General features: G+C 37.7%; 1 protein-coding gene across 1 annotated transcript in view; it reads right to left on the bottom strand.

Annotated features, from left to right (window-relative positions):
* Nucleotides 1-16459, bottom strand: part of LOC145768543 (sodium/hydrogen exchanger 9B2-like) — a 150295-nt gene extending 133836 nt beyond the window's left edge. The window contains exons 1-2 of the mRNA XM_082580054.1: nt 16376-16459; nt 6292-6338 (exon numbers count right to left, since the gene is read on the bottom strand). Of these exons, the coding sequence (XP_082436180.1) occupies nt 6292-6338; nt 16376-16416 (88 nt within the window). The 5' untranslated portion in view covers nt 16417-16459. The remainder of the gene's footprint in view (nt 1-6291; nt 6339-16375) is intronic.
* Between the last annotated feature and the right edge of the window lie 5634 nt (nt 16460-22093).

Here is a 22093-nt window from a genome sequence, read left to right as displayed (position 1 = left end):
CTGTTAAAATGATAATGACTCATGCCGTTCAAAGTAGAAAATTAAGAGGAATAGATCAAACCCGATAGGCTATGCTAAAAGTATGGTTGTTTAACAAATCTTGCGCAATCTTAACATTTCCCGAACCGCGAAATTTACTATCTCTATTGAGCGGTTGCTTTTTTTGAACTTTTATTTGTCACATGGCGCTAGAGTATTACTTTCCGATTCTATTGATGTTTTACTGGTCATTCTAGGCTCACCAGAAGAGAATTTACAGCAAAGTTAGTGCAGACGGTCAGAAAGTTTTCAATTTGATTTGGGAAAGGTTTTTGGGTTTAGGTCAAACATTTGATGATTGCTGCAATCTGAAAAGCGGTTTTGATCTAATTTTTAGTCCAGAAGTAGGGATAGCAATCTTCTTACCTGTAACATTTCAGTTTTTGAGTTTAAAAAAACATTAGTAGCCTATGTTTATTTTGAAATTCGTGTTTATTGTTATATTTCACTATGTATTTGTGGTTAAGGAAATCACTATACTAGACTAAACTAAATTTTTATTTTACTGTTTGGTGGCTGAAGTGGCTATTTTACCACCAGAGAGCTGAAGTGGGCCCGGTACTTTGCCATCTGACTGCTGAAGTGGCTGTTTTAACCTCTGATGGCAATTCCTTTGAATCTGATTATATTAAGATCTTGATAATGTTTGAAGTCGCAAGGAATCTTTAAAATCCGGGCTCCTTAAATATTCCGGGCCCGGGTCCAAAAGTACCACCTAGACCCCTCTGTCAACGCCCCTGCCTACGTTACTTTACAATGCAGAAACACGGACATTGTCATCAAAAATGATAAAACGACTTGAGGCATTTGAAATGAGGGTTTAATAAGATCTCATGGAAAGATAAAATCATAAACGAAGATGTAGCCTACTATTTTGAATGCAAACCACCATGGAAATTCTACAAACAAATAGTCCAGTCGTTGAAGCGAAAAAAAGGGCAGAACCTTGACTTAATTGGTGTAAAGCTGAAACTTTGCACATTGTTGCTGTTGATTATGTACATTGACCAAAAAAAAATCCCCGTGAAAATCTTTTGGTGAAAAAATGTTATCCGCCTTTTTCGAAATCCGCCATTTTTTTTTCTCAAATTGGCGGATAAACAAAATTCGAATATTTTTCCGAAGTATCGTCATACTACGGCTTCTTTAAAATATGATATAATATTTGTCACAATTAATAAGCAAGTAGGTACTCAATAACAACTATATTTTGACTTTAAACAAAGTGACATTAACAAAATATTATATAATCGCCTACGCTAATGTATAATAGTTCAAAAAACGATAAATTTGTTCACTTATAGTCAGGTCAATATATGGTTTGATTCCTACAAAAGGTTTTCCAACGGTTTTTTTCTAGTATTTACCATCAAGATTAATGTATTAAAAATCTAGGAGAATCAGAGCACCGGAAAGTTGTCATTTTCAAGATGGCCGCAAAAACAGTATAATGACAATAATTCACTTAATATTCATGCTAGAGCTCTAATTCTGGCGTCTATCCCTAGGTTTAAGGTGGTAAGGAATTCATTAAAACAATTCAAAATGAAATTAACTAATTAGTTTAATGGAAAGACTTAGGCCTATATGAAACAAAACTAATAGTGAAAGACTGACAGTACAAGAATCGCAGACCACTTATTAAGTTATTTACATTCAGTTGCTTAATAAGTCCTGGTCATCATCTTCATCCAGTAATGACTGATTGTACGTATTGTCACAGGTATCAAGTTGCACTGTCCACATGCTGAGGTACAGGGTAGATTATTCTGCCTACACCTGGCAGTGCTACAGGCAGTTGTACAGTTGCAGTGGATAATCTGTAAGACGGAAACTGGGTCCGCATTCATGTCCGATTCTGTTGTCACAAACTGACTGCCTTCCAGTTTCCAACCCCACCCGCAAGTTTCCATATCACTCTCCTGTCCTAGCCAGACCATTATTTGGTAGTAAACCCTTAGACAGTGAAATTTTGTTGATGACTCAGTAGGTGGTACAAATGATTGGGAAGAGACTACTTTTTTTCTTAGTAGCCTACTCTGTATTCTGTAGTGCAATGACGAGAGCGAATCCGTCCGCGTGCCCCCAAAAATCACAGCCATCGCTTGACAATCTTTGTTCACAATGGATGCTGCTGTCTGGTATGGAAGAAGGAGGTAATTGGCACATCAGTCTTTCAGAATAGCATCACCCTTTACCAGCTTGTGAAAGACAGATTTTCTTACCCACACCACAGATTCTTGATGTTGTGTCACATCCAGTGCAGGCATGTAGAAAAAGTAACTGGGAACATAATTCTTCACCCATCACCATTTTCAGTTCGTTTATATGGTGGCCGGTCGATTGGTCGAAAGACATTTGGTCGACAGTCAATTGGTCGACAGACATTTGGTCGACAGGACGTTTGGTCGACAGACAATTGGTCGACAGACATTTGGTCGACAGGACATTTGGTCGACAAGACATTTGGTCGACAAGACATTTGGTCGACAGACATTTGGTCGACAAGACATTTGGTCGACAGACATTTGGTCGACAAGACATTTGGTCGACAAGACATTTGGTCGACAGGACATTTGGGTTAGAGTTAGGGTTAGGTTAGGGTTAAGGTTAGGGTTAGGGTTAGGATTAGGTTAGGGTTAGTTAACCCTAAAATGAATCGTTCTTTCGACCAAATGTCTTGTCGACCAAATGTCTTGTCGACCAAATGTCCTGTCGACCAAATGTCTGTCGACCAAACGTCCTGTCGACCAAATGTCTGTCGACCAAATGTCCTGTCGACCAAATGTCTGTCGACCAAATGTCCTGTCGACCAAATGTCTTGTCGACCAATTGTCTGTCGACCAAACGTCCTGTCGACCAAATGTTTGTCGACCAAATGACTGTCGACCAAATGTCTTTCGACCAATTGACCGGGTACCGTTTATATGATACACTTTGTCAGCATTTTCCTTGTCGGAACGGAAATATAGATCTCTGTTTACTTGTTGCGCATAATGAAGAAGCAGGACCAACAGAGCTGTGTCTTCTCCAATCAACGTTGTCGAGTGTGACACTGCACTAAGAACAGCAGCCTTCACAATCGGAACATCAGCATCCCCTGGGGCATTGATCACTTCGCAGCCTTTAGGCTACCCCGAAGTGTTTTACTGATCGAATAGGTCTATCTTTTTTTTTTTATTCATGTTCATGTACATTAACGTTATCCTCGGCCACAACACCATTCACAATATTCCTCAGGGTTTGATCTTGAGAAAAAGATACATAACCAGCCAGTGATGTCTTCTGCGCTTCATTGGCAAAGCGGAGGTGCATGATTTCAATCCTAGTCTTCTCTGTGATGTGGAGTTGTGATATGTTGTGCCTTGGAATCATACGGTTTGCTTTATGACCCGGTGTCAAGGCAGCAATCATTCCCATCCCGTGGAAAGTCCCCTTCCCATCCAGGGTGATAATATTATGATCAACATTGTCAGCTGCAAATAACATTGTACTTTCGAGTAGGTCTATGTTCTTCAGAACAATAGATTCTGACGCTACACAATCAGCTGCATTCTTTTCAAACCTCAGGACTTCAGCGTAAGAAGAACAATATCCCATATTGTGTAAAGTATCAACAAGAAATCTCGACCTGTACAAATGATGTCCTTGAACAACAAGACCAATTTGCAATGGTGCAATCACCGCTCGTGGTCTGACGATCTGGTCGGTCGAGTGGTGAAAACGACAGCTTGGCCAATACTAGCAACCTTTTGCTTTGTGTCTTTTCCTACAAATAAAGTAATGGCAAGCCAAAATAAGGGGAGCAGCTGACTCGAAGACTATATGTCACTTCACTGCTTCCTGTCGTCTGTTGTATCGCATCTGCGATCGCAGTGTTACTATATGTTATGTATCGCAATGGGCGCACATAAAACACGATTGCTATTATTATTGAGTACGTCTGTGCTTGGATAGTGATCATTACCAGATGGAACATCATTTTAGATGAGCCTTGCCGCAGTTATAACTATTTCTCTCTTTTGTGACTCTCCGTCATCCTCATGCTTTGCTTTTAGGTAATGAGATCGGAGGAATTCGGATGTCTTCTCTCTCATAGTGACAATGTCATGAAGGCCCTGACCTTCAGTTATATAAATAGATTCATCGATTGAGTCTTCAGATATTTTGATCCATAAGGAAGGCAATCATCATTTGCTAAAAACTTCTTCATTTTAGATCTGAGGTCTGATATCGTTAACTGTTCTTCATCATTCTGTTCAAGATGTGAACACATCTTTAGAGATGCCTGATCCTGTTCCTCATCCTTCGGTCGCCCAGATTTTCGACGTTTTGCCTCAATACTCTGCCGCATTACAAGGTTACGTTAAATCCATATATAAAATTAACACTACAAGAATGATGGTATAAACACAGTGCAGCATGCAAATCGCCACCGTATTATTCAATACGACCTTTCGTGGCGAATGACCAATCGACAGAACGTCTCTCACAACACTCTAATATAGTCCTTGCAAAAACATCTGTTTTAACAAAACTAAAGCCAGGTCTGTCCGTGAGAACTCGAGTCCCACATGGCCACAAAAAAAACAATGAGTCTTACTGCCGAAATTGCCATCCAGAATTCGAACACTTCGTTTGCTCGTGACGCAGGACCCACTTTCCTCTCTGTTCTTCTTAAGCTGTATATCGATAGGGTTAGTGTAACGTTTAGGCCTACGACAGTCTATGTGTACTTATCGACCAGCTGTCGCAATAGTGTTGTCCCCTCTATTAGTACTGGCAGCATTAATCCCATCAGCACCCTTTTGACACAGTATACTGTAGGCTTCAGAAGCTTGAAATTCCTTGACACAGATCGTAATTTCTTTGCAGGCATTTTCCCTGAACCCTTTTCCGTGTATCCGTAAACTTCCTCCGGCAATCACGGTGGACCAAAACTTTGCCAATGTGAAATAATTGCAGTATGAAATTTACTTTTAAATGAGCACCAACACTAACAATAATTTCATAAAAATTGAATATTTCAGTATTTGTACATCCGTTATTTTGAAAAAAATGGCGGAATTTCGAAAATAGCGGATAACTTTTTTTCACCAAAAAATTTTCACGGGGATTTTTTTTTGGTCATTGTACACAATGAACAGAACCAATGTGCAAAATTTCAGCTTTACACCAATTAAGTCAAGGTAAAACCCTTCAACGACTGGACTAAAATTAAAACAAGAATATTAAAGTCGCTATCCGGTAGGCAATAATTCTTTTAAAAGATAACTAGGCTACTCTAAGGAAAAATGAATGGAAAACGAAATAGGGATAGACCACCAAAAATTTGGACTAATGCTATTAAAGACTGATCAGGACTTGATTACAAAATTGCAAAATAAAAATATAACAACAGAGAAACTTGGCGCTTCATTGCCTAAAACTCTTGACGAGAGGAAAGAACTCAATCAATGAATGAAGGGTCGCGAGGCTACATTTTTTGCTCCTACTGGGTCCCGGTGCAAAAAAATACTTAAAACCATTGATTTAACTTAACCAGTTGCAGAATTGCATTTAAAAGGCTGAAAGGTTTTCATGTGTCCTTCATAAACAGGACAAATAATGCACTATAAAAATAAACACATTATTTTCTCAACATCTGGTTGATAGTTGAATTAATCTATTTCAGTGCTAATAGATCAGTTATAGTTGTACAAGGTTAAATGTGGTTGGTAACCTACAGCCTACTACACACTTTTTTTTGGAAAAAAAATATTTTGAGTTCATGAATTTTTCTTTTTAATAGGCTTACAAATTATTCTATTGACGTGCCTGGGATAAGGTAGGTGAGTTGGGCCTTGTATACGTTAGTAGCCTACTTGCTTAGTCTTTAGCAAGATTGTTAATAGCATTGACAGTGCTATACAAAACATTTTATACCGTAATCTACTTTGTTTAATTTGCTTAATTAAACATTGTTTTAAAAAAGGCGGGTCATGGTTAAATGCCCCCCCCCCCCCCACTAGCTGTGATTTTCGTATAGTCTACTCTAATTTTTCCATTTTTAAAGCAGCAATAACTTATGTTTACACTGTTCAGACAGCGCTGTTAGTAATCATCGTCTTTTGCAACTTTATTACAAATCATTCACAACTTTCCTTCGTATAGCTTTCATTTGAAAATTAAGGAATCGATTTAACACACGCTCGTTGCCAACATTATGTAATAGATAGCTGTTAGTTTCAAATTTTAAAAATATGAACTCACTTGCATCTTCAGTTTGCTTTTCAAGGTACGAATCCAATTCCTCAATTCTGCAAATACAATGTTCTTCTGTCATAAACCGACAAGTCCATCGATGTGGCCGAAACTATTTATGTTTCGTAAGCACGTAAACTACGGAAACCTTGTTTGTCGCTGCAAGGATAAAGAAACGAGAACATGCAATTGCTCATGACAAGTACAATCAAGGCTTGTGCGACGTGTGTACCATCTATAGGGCCCCTTCCAAAATCCACCAGTGAGCCCCTATATGTTTAGTAATGGCACTTTAAAATGCTTCTCAAATCATGGGCCTGTTTAAAAATAGTGCGGGAAAACATTAAGTTAGGGCGGCTAATACTGTCAATGTATGAAAAAAATCGCATTTATCATTTTAGCAAAGAATAAACGACTCTCGAATTTTCTAAAAAAAAGCTAATATGCCGACATTGCAGTAACGGGCCGTGATGTCTGAGGAGCTTGCTCTCATAATGACAAATTTAATCTTGTTTTGGTCACTTGATTGGCATTTTTAGTCGCGGTGATGTATTTTTTTAATCAAAACGCATTCCAAAATTTCTTAAATATAAATTGGACTGTAGGCTATTTAAAAAAGAAAATTTATTCAAGAGCAAGTAAAGATTTCAATATTTATTTTTTAACCCTTTGAGGACCATTAAATTTCCCCCCAAATTTTTTTTATGTAGAATTTGTTTGTTTACCACTTTATATGTCATATAAACAACATCTAAGCAAAAAAAATTTAAAAAATGATGTCTATCCTAAAATTAAGCATAGATATCCAATAACTTAGTACATTAGGGTATCAGCAGTGGCAAATTTTTTAAAGTTCACAGCTTAATTTTTTCATGACTTTCAGAAGGCTAGAACTTCGTAAATTTATCTGAGGTGTTTCCACATTCACACAGTGGCGCATCGTGTAATTGTACTGTGGTACTGCAACACCACCGATTTTTTGCCTGGTTCTGCCCGATATAAAAAATGTAGCAAGCGTCGTGATTTTTCATCACTGTGTTCTTATTAAATTGTTAATATTTGTAGACTTTTTCAACTTCGTTGACTGGAAACGCCTTCTATGATAGGACAACTACTGCCACATGATTTTCATATCGTTTGATTGCTGTTATGACGCTCTGCCTGGCGCAAACGAATCGAATCTTCTCTGTGAAAGCTATTGGTTGCTAATATCCAACATCTTTGCCATTTCAAGAGTGTTTAATGTTGGACAAGTCCCAATACATCAACCGTTGACATATTCAAAGAAAACGAGATGATAATATTATTTCTTTTGCATAAACTCTCACAAAATAACATAGATTTAGCCTACTGGTTTCGAAATTAGTCATACCAATTGATGATCGACAATACAAACCCCATTGATGTAAGTTATTAAATGTCGAGCTGTTGTAGCAGTCTTTTACATTTTGTACTTCATATAGCGGGAAAACGCTGTATTCTACCAACTGAATATGCATAGGTCCTTAGACAAGGTCGGCCCCTGCCGGATATATGGGAAGCGGTAGCCTAAATACGGCCTTGCGTGATTTAAGCTATTGATGAAGTTTTGCACCGAAAAAAAGAAAAGAAAACACAAATCAAATTAAGATGAGTGTGCCCCTAAACAGCCGTGCCACCCGCCTGGACGGGGAGTATAAGCTACGAGGAATGAATTTGTAGCCTAAAGCGGATAGAAGCAGTGGGAGAAGATTTGAGCAAAAATTCTCAACTTTTCTTTGAGAAACTTCTGTGTTTTTTTTTCAATGGCAAAACTAAATAATCAGTTCCTTTCAGCTTTGCTCAGAGAGGTAGTGTAAGACCTGATGACACCGCCAACCAATCAGAACATGTTTAAGTAACTGTTGTCCAATTGTGACCAGTGCCAGTCTTAGGGTATTTCGGGCCCTGTGCGGAATATTTGGGGCATTCTGAGAGCATGTTCAACATAAATTTGGTTATGAATATTACTGTAAAATGGTGCTGTCCGGTGGCATAGCAAAAGGATAAGATTATGCTTTCTTTGGCATTTTTCGGAAATAAAGCTATGTCTCTATGTTTAGTCTGGATGCAACCTATTTCGTCCCCTGAAAAATTCGTACCCTGATTTCGTACCCTGAAATCGGAGTAACAAAATCAAATTTTGACCTATTTCGTCCCCTGAAAAGATCGAGAGAAATTTTGAAATGTTTGCGGCAACTCCTATCAGCGACTTCGGCTCTGTTGCTTTTTCTCGATCTTTTCAGGGTACGAAATGTTCAGGGGACAAAATAGGTTGCACCGTTGAGTCTTTATGTTTTCTTGTTGCTAATTCCTTTGTTGAATTCACTTGTTGAAATTTTCCATTGGAAATGACAAAATTACTGCATTTTCTGAGTAAATTGCGGGCCCCCTAATTTGCGGGCCCTGTGCGACCGCACGGTTTGCACACTCCAAAGACCGGCACTGTTGTGACCCTACCCTTTTGGCATTCAACCAGACAGTTGATCCTACTTTGAACTTTCTTTGGTAATTTCAGAAGAAAAAAAGTTATGGTTTGGGTGGGAATCGAACACTTGTAATCGAAATGTCTACCACTTCCACTGACAAAACGTAGACTTAATTTACTTTATAAGAAATGTTTACTTTGTTTTCCCTGTAACTTTTGGTTGCTCAAACCGTTGTTTCTAGACGAGTCAATATAAGGTTGAACCCCAAAAAATTGATACAAAAGGTTTTTCAACGGATTCTTTTACCTATGGGCCTACTAAATAACATACTAAAAGTCTACCAAAATCGGACTTCCAGAAAAGGGTCAATTTCAAGATGGCGTCCAAGATGGCCGCCGGGATGTTATATTGTCTATATCTCAATTGCTATTCAAGCTAGAAAGGCGGTTTAGGTGTCTATCCCTAGGTTTTCGGGTTCAATGAATCGAATTAAACAGGTTAAATTACGATAGGCTGATTATCTACTAAGAATACGTATGATTGTATATAATATACGACCTGGGGTAGCCCGGGGACATTTCGGACGCAGCGATAGGTGAACATCAGACAGAGCACGATATTAGCAAATTCACTTGAGGCTTGAGATAAACCGCAAACAAAATCATCTTGACTTCCATTATGTAACACGAGCTTGAGAAAAGTGGTTTTCCAACATTTTAGTTTCCATACTTTTGGCAGCTTGATAAGCCGAATAGTGGTAAAATTTTCAGAGACAACTCCTCACTTTTTATCTGAATAAATTCCATATGTATTGGCTAAAAACGGTTTCCAGTACAATTTAAAATAAAACATTTTTTCGACAACAAAATACTCGAAAATCCGTCCGTAGTATCCCCAATCTCCCCTAATAAGATGGAATTATCATAACAGCATATTACATGCGGCATAACAAGTACTATCAATACAGGCATCTACCCTATAAACATTGGTCGTGAAAAACACGTGAAAAGCACGTGAAATTCTGAGGAAACTCGTGTAATCCACGTATATTTCTCGTGTTTTTACGAGCCAATGTTTATGGGGTAAGAAAAACTGCAACCAACAGGAGGCTCATACTTGGCCTCCTACAGTAGATGAATACAGGGGATTAATCTGTTCTAAAGAATGGCGTAGGCCTACCATTAAAGTCTGGACACAGACACATTCAGAAAATCATCAGTAGTAGGCTACACAGTAGGCTACAAAGGTACAGTAAATCGTAAACCAGGGTGATCAGCCCGTTTGTTGTCTTATTGCCTACGGCTGTCTTTATTCATCATCTTCCTACTCGTCTAGAAGAAACTTGTTATGTGGATTGTCACATTCTTGCAGTTGGCATGGTCCACATGCAGCGGTACATGGTAGTCCGTATCCTCTACAGGAGCAGCGGAGTGTCTTACAGGCAGTGGAGCAGTTGCAATGAATGACCTTCAAGAGACTGTCTGGAGCAGCCTTCATTTTTGACATAAGTGGGATGAGCCGATTCTTTTGAAGGTTCCACCTCCAATTCATGACATCCATACTCTCTGCTTTTCCCATCCAGACCATTATCTGGTAGGCTAGTAAACTCGACGACAGTGAAATTGGGTAGCAGATTCAGTTGGTGGCAGACGCTCGGGCGTAACAAATGATGAAGCAGAGACAACTTTCTTGCTGAAGGTGTTGTATCGCATTGTCGCAAGGGAATCTGTGCTCTGGCCATCAAAGAAGACAACCATTAATTGGCACACAAGGTCATCGATTATCTCTGTGGTCTGGTTTGGGGCAGTGAATGCTTTAGCACAAGACCGAAGAACAGGATCTCCATGCACAAGTTTCCGAAAAGCAGTCTTCTTGCCAACACCGAATATCCGAGACGTAGTGTCGTCGTCGTCGTGTGAGCGTCTGGGGCCGAGGGTCTATCTTTTTACCACTCCAGATTCACGATGTTCCCGGACTACACTGGAAGGCTACTAGAGAGCAGCCAGTCTTTGGTTTCATAATTGGTCACAACCAGTCATGGCATGGATAAATATCAACTCAGAACACATGTCATGTCCAAAGATTTTTTTCAAACGGTTGATGTTGTATACTTTGGTACTGCCATCAGATTTGGACTTGTCTGACCTGAAATAAAGGCCCTTACTATCTTCTTGTGCATAGTAAACAATTAACACAAGGAGATCGGTATCTTCTCCAATCAGCGTTGTTGTCTGGAGAAGAGATGTCTCCAGTGCGGCCTTCACAATTTCTACATCAGCATCCCCAGATGCATTTACCACGGTGCAATTTTGTTTCCGAAGTTTATGCTGATTTCATCATCCATATTGCCGGATGGTGAAATCAGCATATGACCGTGCTATTTCACCATAGTTTTGTCCACCCAGCCATGGTATGCGGTGAAGGAGTGAACCGCCATCAAGTACGTGGCACTCCGTTTTTGGCACAGAATGTAGGATTGCATTACTTGCGTGATCACAGATCGCGTGTGCTAACTGTGGCTTATCAGCTTTTCGGAATACATGTCTCGATTCAAAGAGAGCAGGAAGGAAAGGACTAAGCTCGTAACACATTACTTCCTCCAGTGATAAATGTCCAGCTTGGGAGACCACCATGAAGCGTTGAAAAAGAAGTGCAGTATCAATGGTTCGATCAGGAGCGACCTTGATCGCAGATTTTTTCCCAAGGGTCCTGGCTTTATCCTTTCTACTGAATGAGTGTGTGAATGCAGGTTGTCCTGTCATTTTTTGTAAGACTTTTTGTCCAACAGTCTCATATTCGTGCACGTTCACACTATCATCGGCTACAACACTAGTGACAACGTTCCTTAACGAAGCATCTTGCAAGAAAGGTGAACATACGACAAGTTTTGAACTGATTTTCTCCAGGTCAGCAACGTGCCTTTTCATCCTTGCCTTTGTTGAATCCTTGTGCTATTCAGATGTCGTGAATGACAAGTTTGTAAACTCTTGCATATTAGCGATGTTGTATTCTGATGTTATAGACCAGGACAATGGACATGGTCCAAAGGGCTCTCTGCTTTTCATCCATTCCACTTCCGTGCGTCATACCCCCAGTGGTTTTCAACGACCTCATCAATGTCGTCTCGATGACGAGATCTGAGCTGAGGCCTGCCCAGAACTGGCTGCTGCGACGGATAACATGAAACAGCGGGAAAATAGCACGCCTGGCAAAAAATATCCTAAAAATAGCAAAATGAAAGCCTATAAATTAGATGGTTCAAAAACCCCAGACTCAAAAATAAAACCACAGAAGTGCATTAAAAAAACAAGCTCTGGCAGTCCTGAGTGACTTTGCCTGAATAAATCTTTTTGACTTGAACAACGATAACTTTGCTTGCATTGTGATGCGACTATGCACGCATTCATGTGATTATGATGTCACAAACACAAGAACAATAACAACTTGAATACCACCATCTACCCAATAGGCAAAATTATTTAGAAATATGCCGTACATTTCCTTGAAAATGACCCCTTTCTGGGGGTCCGATTTTGGTAGACTTTTAGTATGTTATTTAGTATGCCCATTGGTAACAGAATCCGTTGAAAAACCTTTTGTATCAATTTTTTTGGGGTAAGGTGCCTTTTTTTCGTATATTGACTCGTCTATTCTGTTGTTTGTTGGCTTGAAAGAATCAGAAATCAATGTCTCGTTTTTGTAACATATCGTCGTAACGCAATCTATCAGTCAGCAGCTCTTGTGCCTTTTTGTTTTTGAATGCATTTCCGTGACAAAGAATTGGCTTTTGTAATAACGCCATCAACCGAAAAGTTGCATTCTCTGACTGTATCTAAATTCTAAAACGCTGTACCACTCAGCAATTTTTCTAAAGAGTTGTTGCACAAAATACATATCTGATGAAATAAGGGAAATACGTTGAATTGAATTATATTTTATACGGATTTTTTAGACAAGAAAAACGATTTTCATCGTGTGACACAAAAGTATGTATATTGAGATTTACCTTAGTTAGCATAACGAAAAATGAAAATCATAACAAAGAATATTGCTCGAAGTGACTTTCACAGCTATTTACTGCACGACAAAGGGAACATTGGAAGAATTTACGAACTGAGCATCTAGTTCATCAAAGGCCGCATCGGCTATGATACTGTAGTAGTAGATCCTTCGCGATATTATCATTTATACTTTCTATCAGATGACAGAAGCTGCTGTTCAAACTTAAAAAAAAACAAAAAAACTATGGTTTAATCAAGAATATAATACTTTGCAAATAAACAATAAATAATATTAATACTACAAAAACTGCTCAACGCCAAGCAAAAAGCCAAGCATAGCGAATTACATCGAAAATAGTTATTAATCTCTAAAACCTCTAGAGCCTATTTCACCCTAAAAGGGGATCATCAGAAGGTCCTTATTCAAGCAGAATAAGAAAAACAGAATACTTTGCAAATATATTTCATTTTTGTGTTTTTATTTCGACTTTTTCACGAGCAACACTTTACACAAAACAACTCCAGTCTTCAATGTGAGCCCATCCAGTAATGTCGATAAGTTACTTGGAACGTGAGTCGATTGACTGGAGTAAGTGTACCAGAAAGCTGTGATCAAACCTTGGTTACTTTCTATTAAAACGTTTGCACATTGGAAACAGCAATCGCTTTGTTAAAAATCAGCAAATCATTTTTTGTCAGTCAATATCAAACAAAATTGGTTTCTGAGTGCTTGGTTTGGAAAAAACATCTTTCTGATTGTATTGTGACGTAATCTATCAGTCAGCAGAAGTTTGTGGGCCTTTTGTTTTTCGGTGTGTATGTGTATCAATTGCAAAAGATTCGCTTTTTCAGTACCGTCGTCAACCGCAGAGTGCATCTAAAATGCTATTTCAAGATTTGGAAGGAATAAATCTTCTATTGTGTAAGAAATAGCTTGCCACAAAATGAATGACCAACAAATTAGAAAAAAAAAATTTACCAAGTTTTATCTTGCAAATTTAGTTCACAACATAAAAAATCATTTCAATCATTTAGATACAAATGTGCATTTTAAAAATATCAATAACTTTCAATTTTGCAGAAGGAAAAAGTCAAAACTTTGGTAATTATTTTGTACGACAATAGCAATCAACCCAAAAAAACAATTTTTTTTGCAAGATTTGATGTCTTGCTAAATGTATTTATTTTTCGTATTGTTATGCTAAGACTTTGAGTTTGTCACACAGAATTATTTGTTTTACTTTTACTTATCAAAATGCAACTTGATTAGTTATCATCTTTCCTTAATTTCACAAAATAAAAAGAATTTTGCACAGTAGTCAGTAGCCTAAATGAAACTGTGATGCATAGCAAGCAAAATAAAACCGAGGTAACCGGAAAAGCCGCTTTTGCTTAAGTTTGCAATTTCTTAGTTTTCATGCCATGGTAGCATTACGGTATGTAACAATTTTCTGAGAAAATGTGCAGTGATAAAAATTCCTTTGAATTAGCTATACTTGAAGTTTATTGTCTTTTAACCAGTTTTAAATATGTTTCCACATTGATAAACTGTGTTGAAACCACCAGTCCACAGACACTCTAAAATCAATTGATCTGCCTTACTTGCACGTTTGCCTGCTTTTTCACAATTTAGACACATTGGTGAGTTTTGATAGCCTTATCGATAAAGAGTGGTAGTAGTTCGGGCATGACAAGATAAAATTCTATTTTACTTGATCCATTTCTTTTTGTTGCATGTCGAGAAACCTGGGAGAGGTAGCGATGAATTGTCGATTTTTTGTCCAATATTCTTTCCATTCATGATTTAGATCATAGTTTTTGGTCGTAAAAGGGATGACGCGTTTTTAGTCGCTGGGTGTTTGGTTTTTGTTGGATTATGTTTTGTAATGGTGAGTTACTCCAACTATTGCCAGCTTCTTCACGTCTTTGATTTAGTTTGGCTGTAATTTCTCCTCTTCTCAGATATGGCGGGGGAATTCCACTTATCATTCATCAGTAACCATTGTAGCCTACTGGGGTGGATTTGTGCGCTCCAGTGATCGCGCGCATTGACTCTCGTAATTGAACATCACGTTCTTCGAATTATGCTTATCGTTCACACACTAGAGCACAGTATTCCGCCACTAAATTGCACAGTGCTAGCGTGGAAATGCACAACACGTTTTGAGAAGCACCCCAGCTTGTTCCAGATAGTTTTTTGTGATTAACAAGTTTCTTGTTTTGCGTTTAGCTGCAATATTTTGGATATGGTTATTGAACGTTAAGCTCCTGTCAAGTGTAACTCGGAAATATTAGGGATTTTTTTCATATGACAGCATTCTTCCTTTTATTTTAATGTTTAGTCTCAGTTTTGCAAAGTGGTTGTTAAGGTGAAAAAGAATTGTAACTGTTTTGGCAGTGTTCATGCGCAAGTACCATTGTTTAAAATAATTGTTCATTTCTGACAGATCTTCATTTAGTGTTTCTTCTATTATTTGCACTGGACGGCAATAGCCCAGTCGTCGGCGAATCCAAATTTAAGTGAAGTTGTCGTCGGCATATCACTAAAGTGTATGTTGAAAAGAGTTGGCGCCAGTACTGATCATTAAAGAACTTCGTTATTTTGTAGAGGAGTCAAAGCATCTTTTTGTTTTGGATAATTGTGCAATGGAGATATTCAAAGCAGCAACGATATGAAATAATAGTTGCAAAAAAATGTTTAAAGGCAAACTAATGTAACATGCAAGAGAAAGCAAGAGAAGAAAATTTTGCTCTTTAGAAAATAATTTTTTTTAGGTCAAATGTTCTCAACTTTGTGTGTTTAGCCACCTACAATTTACATATTCGCGTAAGGAAGCGATTAAAACGACCCTGAGCCTAATTGAAGCGAGCGAATGGTTACTTTCAATTATATACACTACACAGTGGTTTTCAACCAGGGTTCCGCGGAACCCTAAGGTTCCGCCAGTAAGTCTAGGGGTTCCGCAAGTTTACATTCAAATCCAAAAGTATGTTTTATTATTATTATTATATTATTAAGACTTGTGCAAGAAACACCAGGCTGAAGTTTCCCATTGAATTTCTTATGAGAATAAATGTAATTTTTTACTGTTTGTATTTTTATTGTACATAATTGAATCTGAACATGAGTATTTTAATTTTATTTTATTAATCAAACAACGTTTTTTGTATAAGGTAATTAAATTATTGAACAGGGGTTCCTAGAGATTTTCGAATGTTTCCTTGGGTTTCGTTCCACCAAAAAGGTTGAAAATCACTGATTACAGTAATAGTATGTGATATGATTGTTTCACTGCTTATGTGCATCAATAGTTATCTCTTTAATTTTAAAATTTAGCTCTGTCAAACAGAATGTATCTCTTTTAGTTTAGTTATAATTGGTTAGCGCTAAACTGTTTTCAATTATTCGTATCTACTGCAACAAAATGTAGGCCTACTATTTAACAAATTGGACAAGGTGTAAAAACCTCACTCGATTGTTTACTCCCCAGTCTGCTAATATGATTGACCGTACATTGTGCACTCTCCATATAAAATAATAACTTAAAAATGAAAGTTGAACATTCAAAAATGGACGGGAAGTAGATGAATAAAATTTTATTGAAAAAAATGATCAATATGTTAGAATTTTTTAATTTTTCTCACCTTTCTTCCAATTTGATCGTGTTAGAACCTAGACTGGCCATATTTGTTCAAGTATAATGCAGCCAATTTATTATATTAGAATCTGTTAAAGTAAAAAAATCATGTTTGCATGGCACTCTATTCAAATCTTGCCCATTTTGTACAGCTATGGTGATTGAGAATTTCTTTGATAGGAGACACAAGATGCATGATGCGGGCAAAATTACAGTTACATTTCTTTAAAAGGTGGGTCTGTAAAAATTAGCAAAAGCAAACGTTTTATTAATTCTAAAATAATAATCTGTCAAATATTGTTCAAAATCATCTATTTGAAATGACTATTTCACCATAAAACGTTCCAAGCTATTTTTGGTGAAGAAAACTTTACTACTTCAAATTATGCTGACAACACTAGAATACACTATTTGCGAAGACGCACGAATTTCGAAGAACTTCAAGTTTACAATTTCTTGAGAAGATAATTACCAAGACTAATAGTACTCGGTGCTAAAGTATTTACTAGAAAATTGTTCTACAATTTTATTTGTTGTCATGCAAACCAACGTTGCCGTGTAACCACGGCCTACTCAAACAGGTCTAGTAGTTCTAGTAGTGTTCTAGTAGGTCATGGTGTAACTTATATTTACAACTCAAGCCTGCTTTTTTAGTCTTTAGTTTATGTGTCACTGCAAACCTTTTGTGCCTATGCATTAGACTAGGTTGCATAAAATAGTCAATACTTCATAAAAATCAGTAAAACTTAATGCAAAAGTAGCCTACTTTTTTAATATGAATAAAGTAGCTTATTAAAATTTGCTTTAAAATACACCAATCTAAATCGCTGCCGTTTTTAAGCTCATGCCGCCATCATGTTGAGAAACAATTTAACCGCTAACTACACTTGTGAAGTCAAATATCTCTCTTCTACATAAAGTACGGGAAGCGTGGTTGCTGTGAATCTGCTGCTAGTCCTGCTGCTACGAGACCACTGTGGACTCAGCTGATAATATCGTCACTACGAACAACGGAAAATAGACATGGGTATTTGTTTTTCTGTCATGATTTTTGCTTAAAATAGTTGGAAATTATACTGAAGTTTTTCAAACAGGTTGAAAGTTCTTCAAGTGACTATTTGGCTCAGTGAATGTCTTGGTAAAGCAATTTTATTTAGACTGAGCGACTGGGTGAAGATCGCTGAAAAATTGTGATGCTTCACTAGACAAAACTTTGTGTTTTTGGTTTCATTTTAATAAAAGCAACACATAGGCTAAACCAATGGCGTAACGTGGCTCATTTGGTGGGGGCACTTCGAAAGCAAAATAATATTTAGTTGACATGAAAGTTTAACCTTTGTACGCAATACTGGACAATAGAAGATGTTATTCCAATTTTAAAGCACCGCATTGAAAAATACATACACACCAAGCCCAAGCGTTTCTTATGCTATAATATACTAGCCAGTGAGCTCAGAGTTGTTCATGAAAAATAATATCTCTTTTCTTTTTATCGACTGGAGAAATAGCTATCCACGATGAAATCTTACACACAAATAATTAAAAGCAATAGTAGATCGATCTAGCAAATTGCCTCTTGCAATACGTTACTGTATGGAAGACATGCCAAACCAACTATAAAATAAATAAAAATTGTATGGAATGAGCAAAAATTGTCGTAAATGTGCGTAATTAGATTGTATCTGGCCTATATGTAGTCATAACAACTTTCATAAATGTGTTCTTTATTCATTATTTGTAGATCTATTACGCAATTGCTGTCTCTGATAGAATTTTTGTGCTGTTTTACAGAAAATTTAGGTTTGATTTCACAACATATCTTACAACGGTTAACCACTTGTCGCACATCTTCAATGGAATAAGGCAAAATTTTCATCCGAATAAAATGATGAAGACGGGTGATACCGGGATGGCACAACGATTAATGAATTTTAATTAACGTATTGTCAAACATGCTTGCACAAAAGACTTGCGACAAGGCATCCAGCACATTATTGAACTTGCCTGCCCGATATACAATTTCAAAATCAAACTCACTTAATAACATCCGCCAGCGCATTATCTTCTCATTTTTGATCTTTCCATAATTTTGAGAACTGTACATAAATGTTACTGATTTTTGATCAGTAATGATCGTAAAGTGGCGGCTCCACAAAAAAATGGGCACATTTCCGAACTGCCTCAACTATGGCAGCGGCTTACGCTGGAATGGTGGAGTTCGTTCTTATTCAACATTCTAGAAAAGAACGCCACAGGACGATTTTGTTGATTTAACGAAGCAGAAATCGCGTTCTCAGATGCATCAGTTTCTATCATAAACGTCGGGGTTTTCTTAAATTATCCATAAGGCAGCAGAAGCCAAATCGTTTTTAAGTGTATTAAAGGCTTGTTCAGCATTGATAAGAGGCTTAATTTTTTCTGAAAATTTTGGTAACCACTGTGGAATGTGTGCATAATAGAAAAATGTACCAATAATGGATTGAAGTTCTTTTGAGCTACTTGGCACGGGTAAATCAAGAATCGGTTTTACTCTATCGGAATCGGGTCGTAAAATGCCCTCTGAGATTTGATAGCCCAACAGATTGATGGAATTCGTCGCAAAAATATTCTTATCCTTGTTCAAGGTGGGATTACATTCTTTCACAGCTTTCAAAAATGTGTTTAAATTAGCATCGTGCTCTTCGCGTGTGCGACCACAGACCGTAATGTCATCGAAATAAGCAAAAGTAGGCTACCATTGCAGTTAAAATTGCAATTACTTGATTTGCCACATGCTGAAAACAAGGAACTGCATTTTTCAGGCCAAATGGTACTCGCTTAAATTGATATAGTTGCCCACCCGCTTCGAATGCAGCGTACTTTTTTTCTTCAGGGAGCAACATCACTTGGTTGGTGATAAGCACTTCACAGGTCTAGTGTGGAAAACCACTTGTACCTAGATACCTCATTAATGATGCTTTGGATTTTGGGTAACGGATATGCGTCTAGATAAGTGAATTCTTCTTCTTTCGAAAGAGAGTTTTTTTTTTTTGGGCTACATTTCATTGGGGTCAAATGTCCGTGCATTCTTCGAGCAGCCACTAGATTGTAGAGTCCTCCAGTGTTGACAGGCCAGCTGCCCTTGGAGCAGTAAACGTCGGGCAGTGGTAGAGGATGTGATCTGCTGTCTGTTCCTCTGCAGCACAGTTGCATACCGCAGATGTTGATAGGCCCCATTTGTGCATCAAGGAAACGAAGCGCCCAACACCCGTGCGGATGCGATTCAACCGTACCCAGGCAGGTCGTCTGAGCTCCTTTCATGGTGGCATGGGTCCAGCGTCGGGAACAAAGGTGTGGAGTCTGGAGGTGTTGTCTGTCCACTCCTCTTGCCAGGTATTGGCGATCCAGGATGAGGCACTGGTGTTGTGCTCCAGCAAGGGTTGTGTTTGAGCGACAAAGAGGCTTCTCGATTTGAGGCGTTTTTTTATTACCAATCTGATGATGTAGCTGTGGAGCGCGTGGTGTGGCTCCAGTGACCAGCGAGTCAGGGAGAGTGTGGCAGCTTTGCGGCGAAGCTCAGCAGGGCGATGCCTGAAAGAACAGATAAAAACCCAGTAGGTGTAGGTTTCAGGCATCTCGATACAATACGCAAGGCGTACAGGGGCGCAGTACTCCGCGGTGGAATGGACAAGAGCCAGGGTAGTGGTGCGCAAAGTTGTTGCTGTCGCACCCCAGCTCGTACCTGCCAGTCGACGAATAAAGGCAACGCGTGATGTTACTTTCTTGCGAAGTGATTCCAGGTGGTGTCGGTACGTGAGAGTCCTATAAACCGATGCATCAATCAAACTGACCAGAATATCGAGCTTATCTTCAGCTGTAGCATTTTCGATCCGACGTAAATAATTTTGAAATGTTTTCCTCTAATGTTTCCATTTCTTTTCAATTCAATTCAATTTTAATTCAATTCAATTTATTTTTCTTTGTTGGAAAACAACAGCAATGATAAAGTTCGCAACAGTTTACGGGAATAAAAACCAACAAAAGGAAACGGGCAAAACCAAGGAAGTTTAAAACGTGCATGCGATGTAAATAGGATACGTCGATGAAGGTAAATTTAAGCACGGCCACCAAACCTAACAGTATAAAATAGATGAATTAGTTGAAAGAATCAGTTGCATCTACATACCTAAAGTAACTGGAGGTCTGGCAGTTAAATGCTTTGGACAGGTCTAAAAATATACCAAGCGTGGCTCCTTTTTTTCAAATGCATTTGAAATTTTACTTACAAGATGCAAAACTAAGAGGTTAGTTGAATGATTTTCTCTAAACCCAAATTGATGGGGGTAAAAAAAGTTATGGTGTTCAAGAAAATTATACACTCTGTTGTAAATTATTTTTTCAAGTATTTTAGAAAAGGAAGATAAAAGACTGATGGGACGGTAATTACTACAGTCATCAGTTTTGCCTTTTTTAAATATGGGTATTATTTTAGATGTTTTAAATGCGGTTATAAATTCGCCGTTAGTTAAGGATAAATTGAAGATGTGTGTCAGTGCTATGATTATGTTTTGTGGTGCAAATTTTAATATCTTTGTTGGTATTTCATCTATTCCACAACTGAGTTTGGATTGAAATAAAGAAAGAATTTGTTTGACTTCATCAGCAGAAGTGGGGCGCAAAAAATGGTTTGACTGATAGGATTTGAAAGATACTCTGAAAATTTGGTACTTGTATTAGGAATTTTATCCACCAGATTTGATACTATTGAAGAAAAATATTCATTGAAGTAGTTAGCCTTTTCATTATTCTGTATAAGTATTTCGTCACCTCTAACAAGATGGGACTGTTAATTGCATCTGGTTTTACCTTATAATTGATTTAAAATGTTCCAGGTTTTTTTTCAGGTTATTTTTGTGCTTCAACAGTAAAATTTTAAAATAGTTTTGTTTTTTGAGTTTTAGTGACCTGGTATAGAAGTTTCTTAGAGCATTGTAATTAGATTTGTTTTTTTCAGAGGAATTTCTAAGGTATTTTTTCTATGCCAGTTGTTTCTTTCTGTGAAGATCACTAAGTTCGTGATCATACCAGCATTTTGTAGTTACATTTCTTACAGATTTCACTGGAAAACTGTTTTTAAATACTTCAATGTAATTGTTGAAAAGCATGTTATCAGCTACATCAGTGTTGGTTTCATTCATGATGTCATTCATTCTGAGCTCAGATAATTTTTCAACAAAATGACATGTGTTTAAGTTGCTGAAGCATCTTTTCTCTTTGATTAATAAAACTTCTTCTATGGTACCTAATTGAAAGCATTGTATTACAGGCAGATGGTCAGCGACGCAGTCAACAATTATACCAGCATTTGTTTTGGCATTATAGACATTTGTCCATGTGATCAATAGCTGTGGTACTGGATGAAGTAATTATAGTTGGTTTAGTTATCAATGGATGGAAGCTGTGTTCGAACATTGCATCAACATAGTTACTGGTGTGACAATTATCATGATCCAATAGATTGTAATTAAAATCTCCCATTATAAAACATTTATACAGACTTTTGTTTACCCACTCCACCCTTTTGTTTACATCTACTATTTGCGAGAAATACATATCCTTCAAGGGAGGTAAATTCGCCAGTTTGGTTTACTTTTAGCCATGTTTCATTAATAGATATAATATGTGGTTTAACTGTCATTGATGTTACAAGTGCCTGCAATTTTGTGAAATTCTTTGGGTTTGATAA

This window comes from Aplidium turbinatum, chromosome 4, assembly GCF_918807975.1.
Source record: "Aplidium turbinatum chromosome 4, kaAplTurb1.1, whole genome shotgun sequence".
In the NCBI taxonomy this organism is placed as follows: Eukaryota; Metazoa; Chordata; class Ascidiacea; order Aplousobranchia; family Polyclinidae; genus Aplidium; species Aplidium turbinatum.
This window is presented reverse-complemented; position numbering and strand designations above follow the sequence as displayed.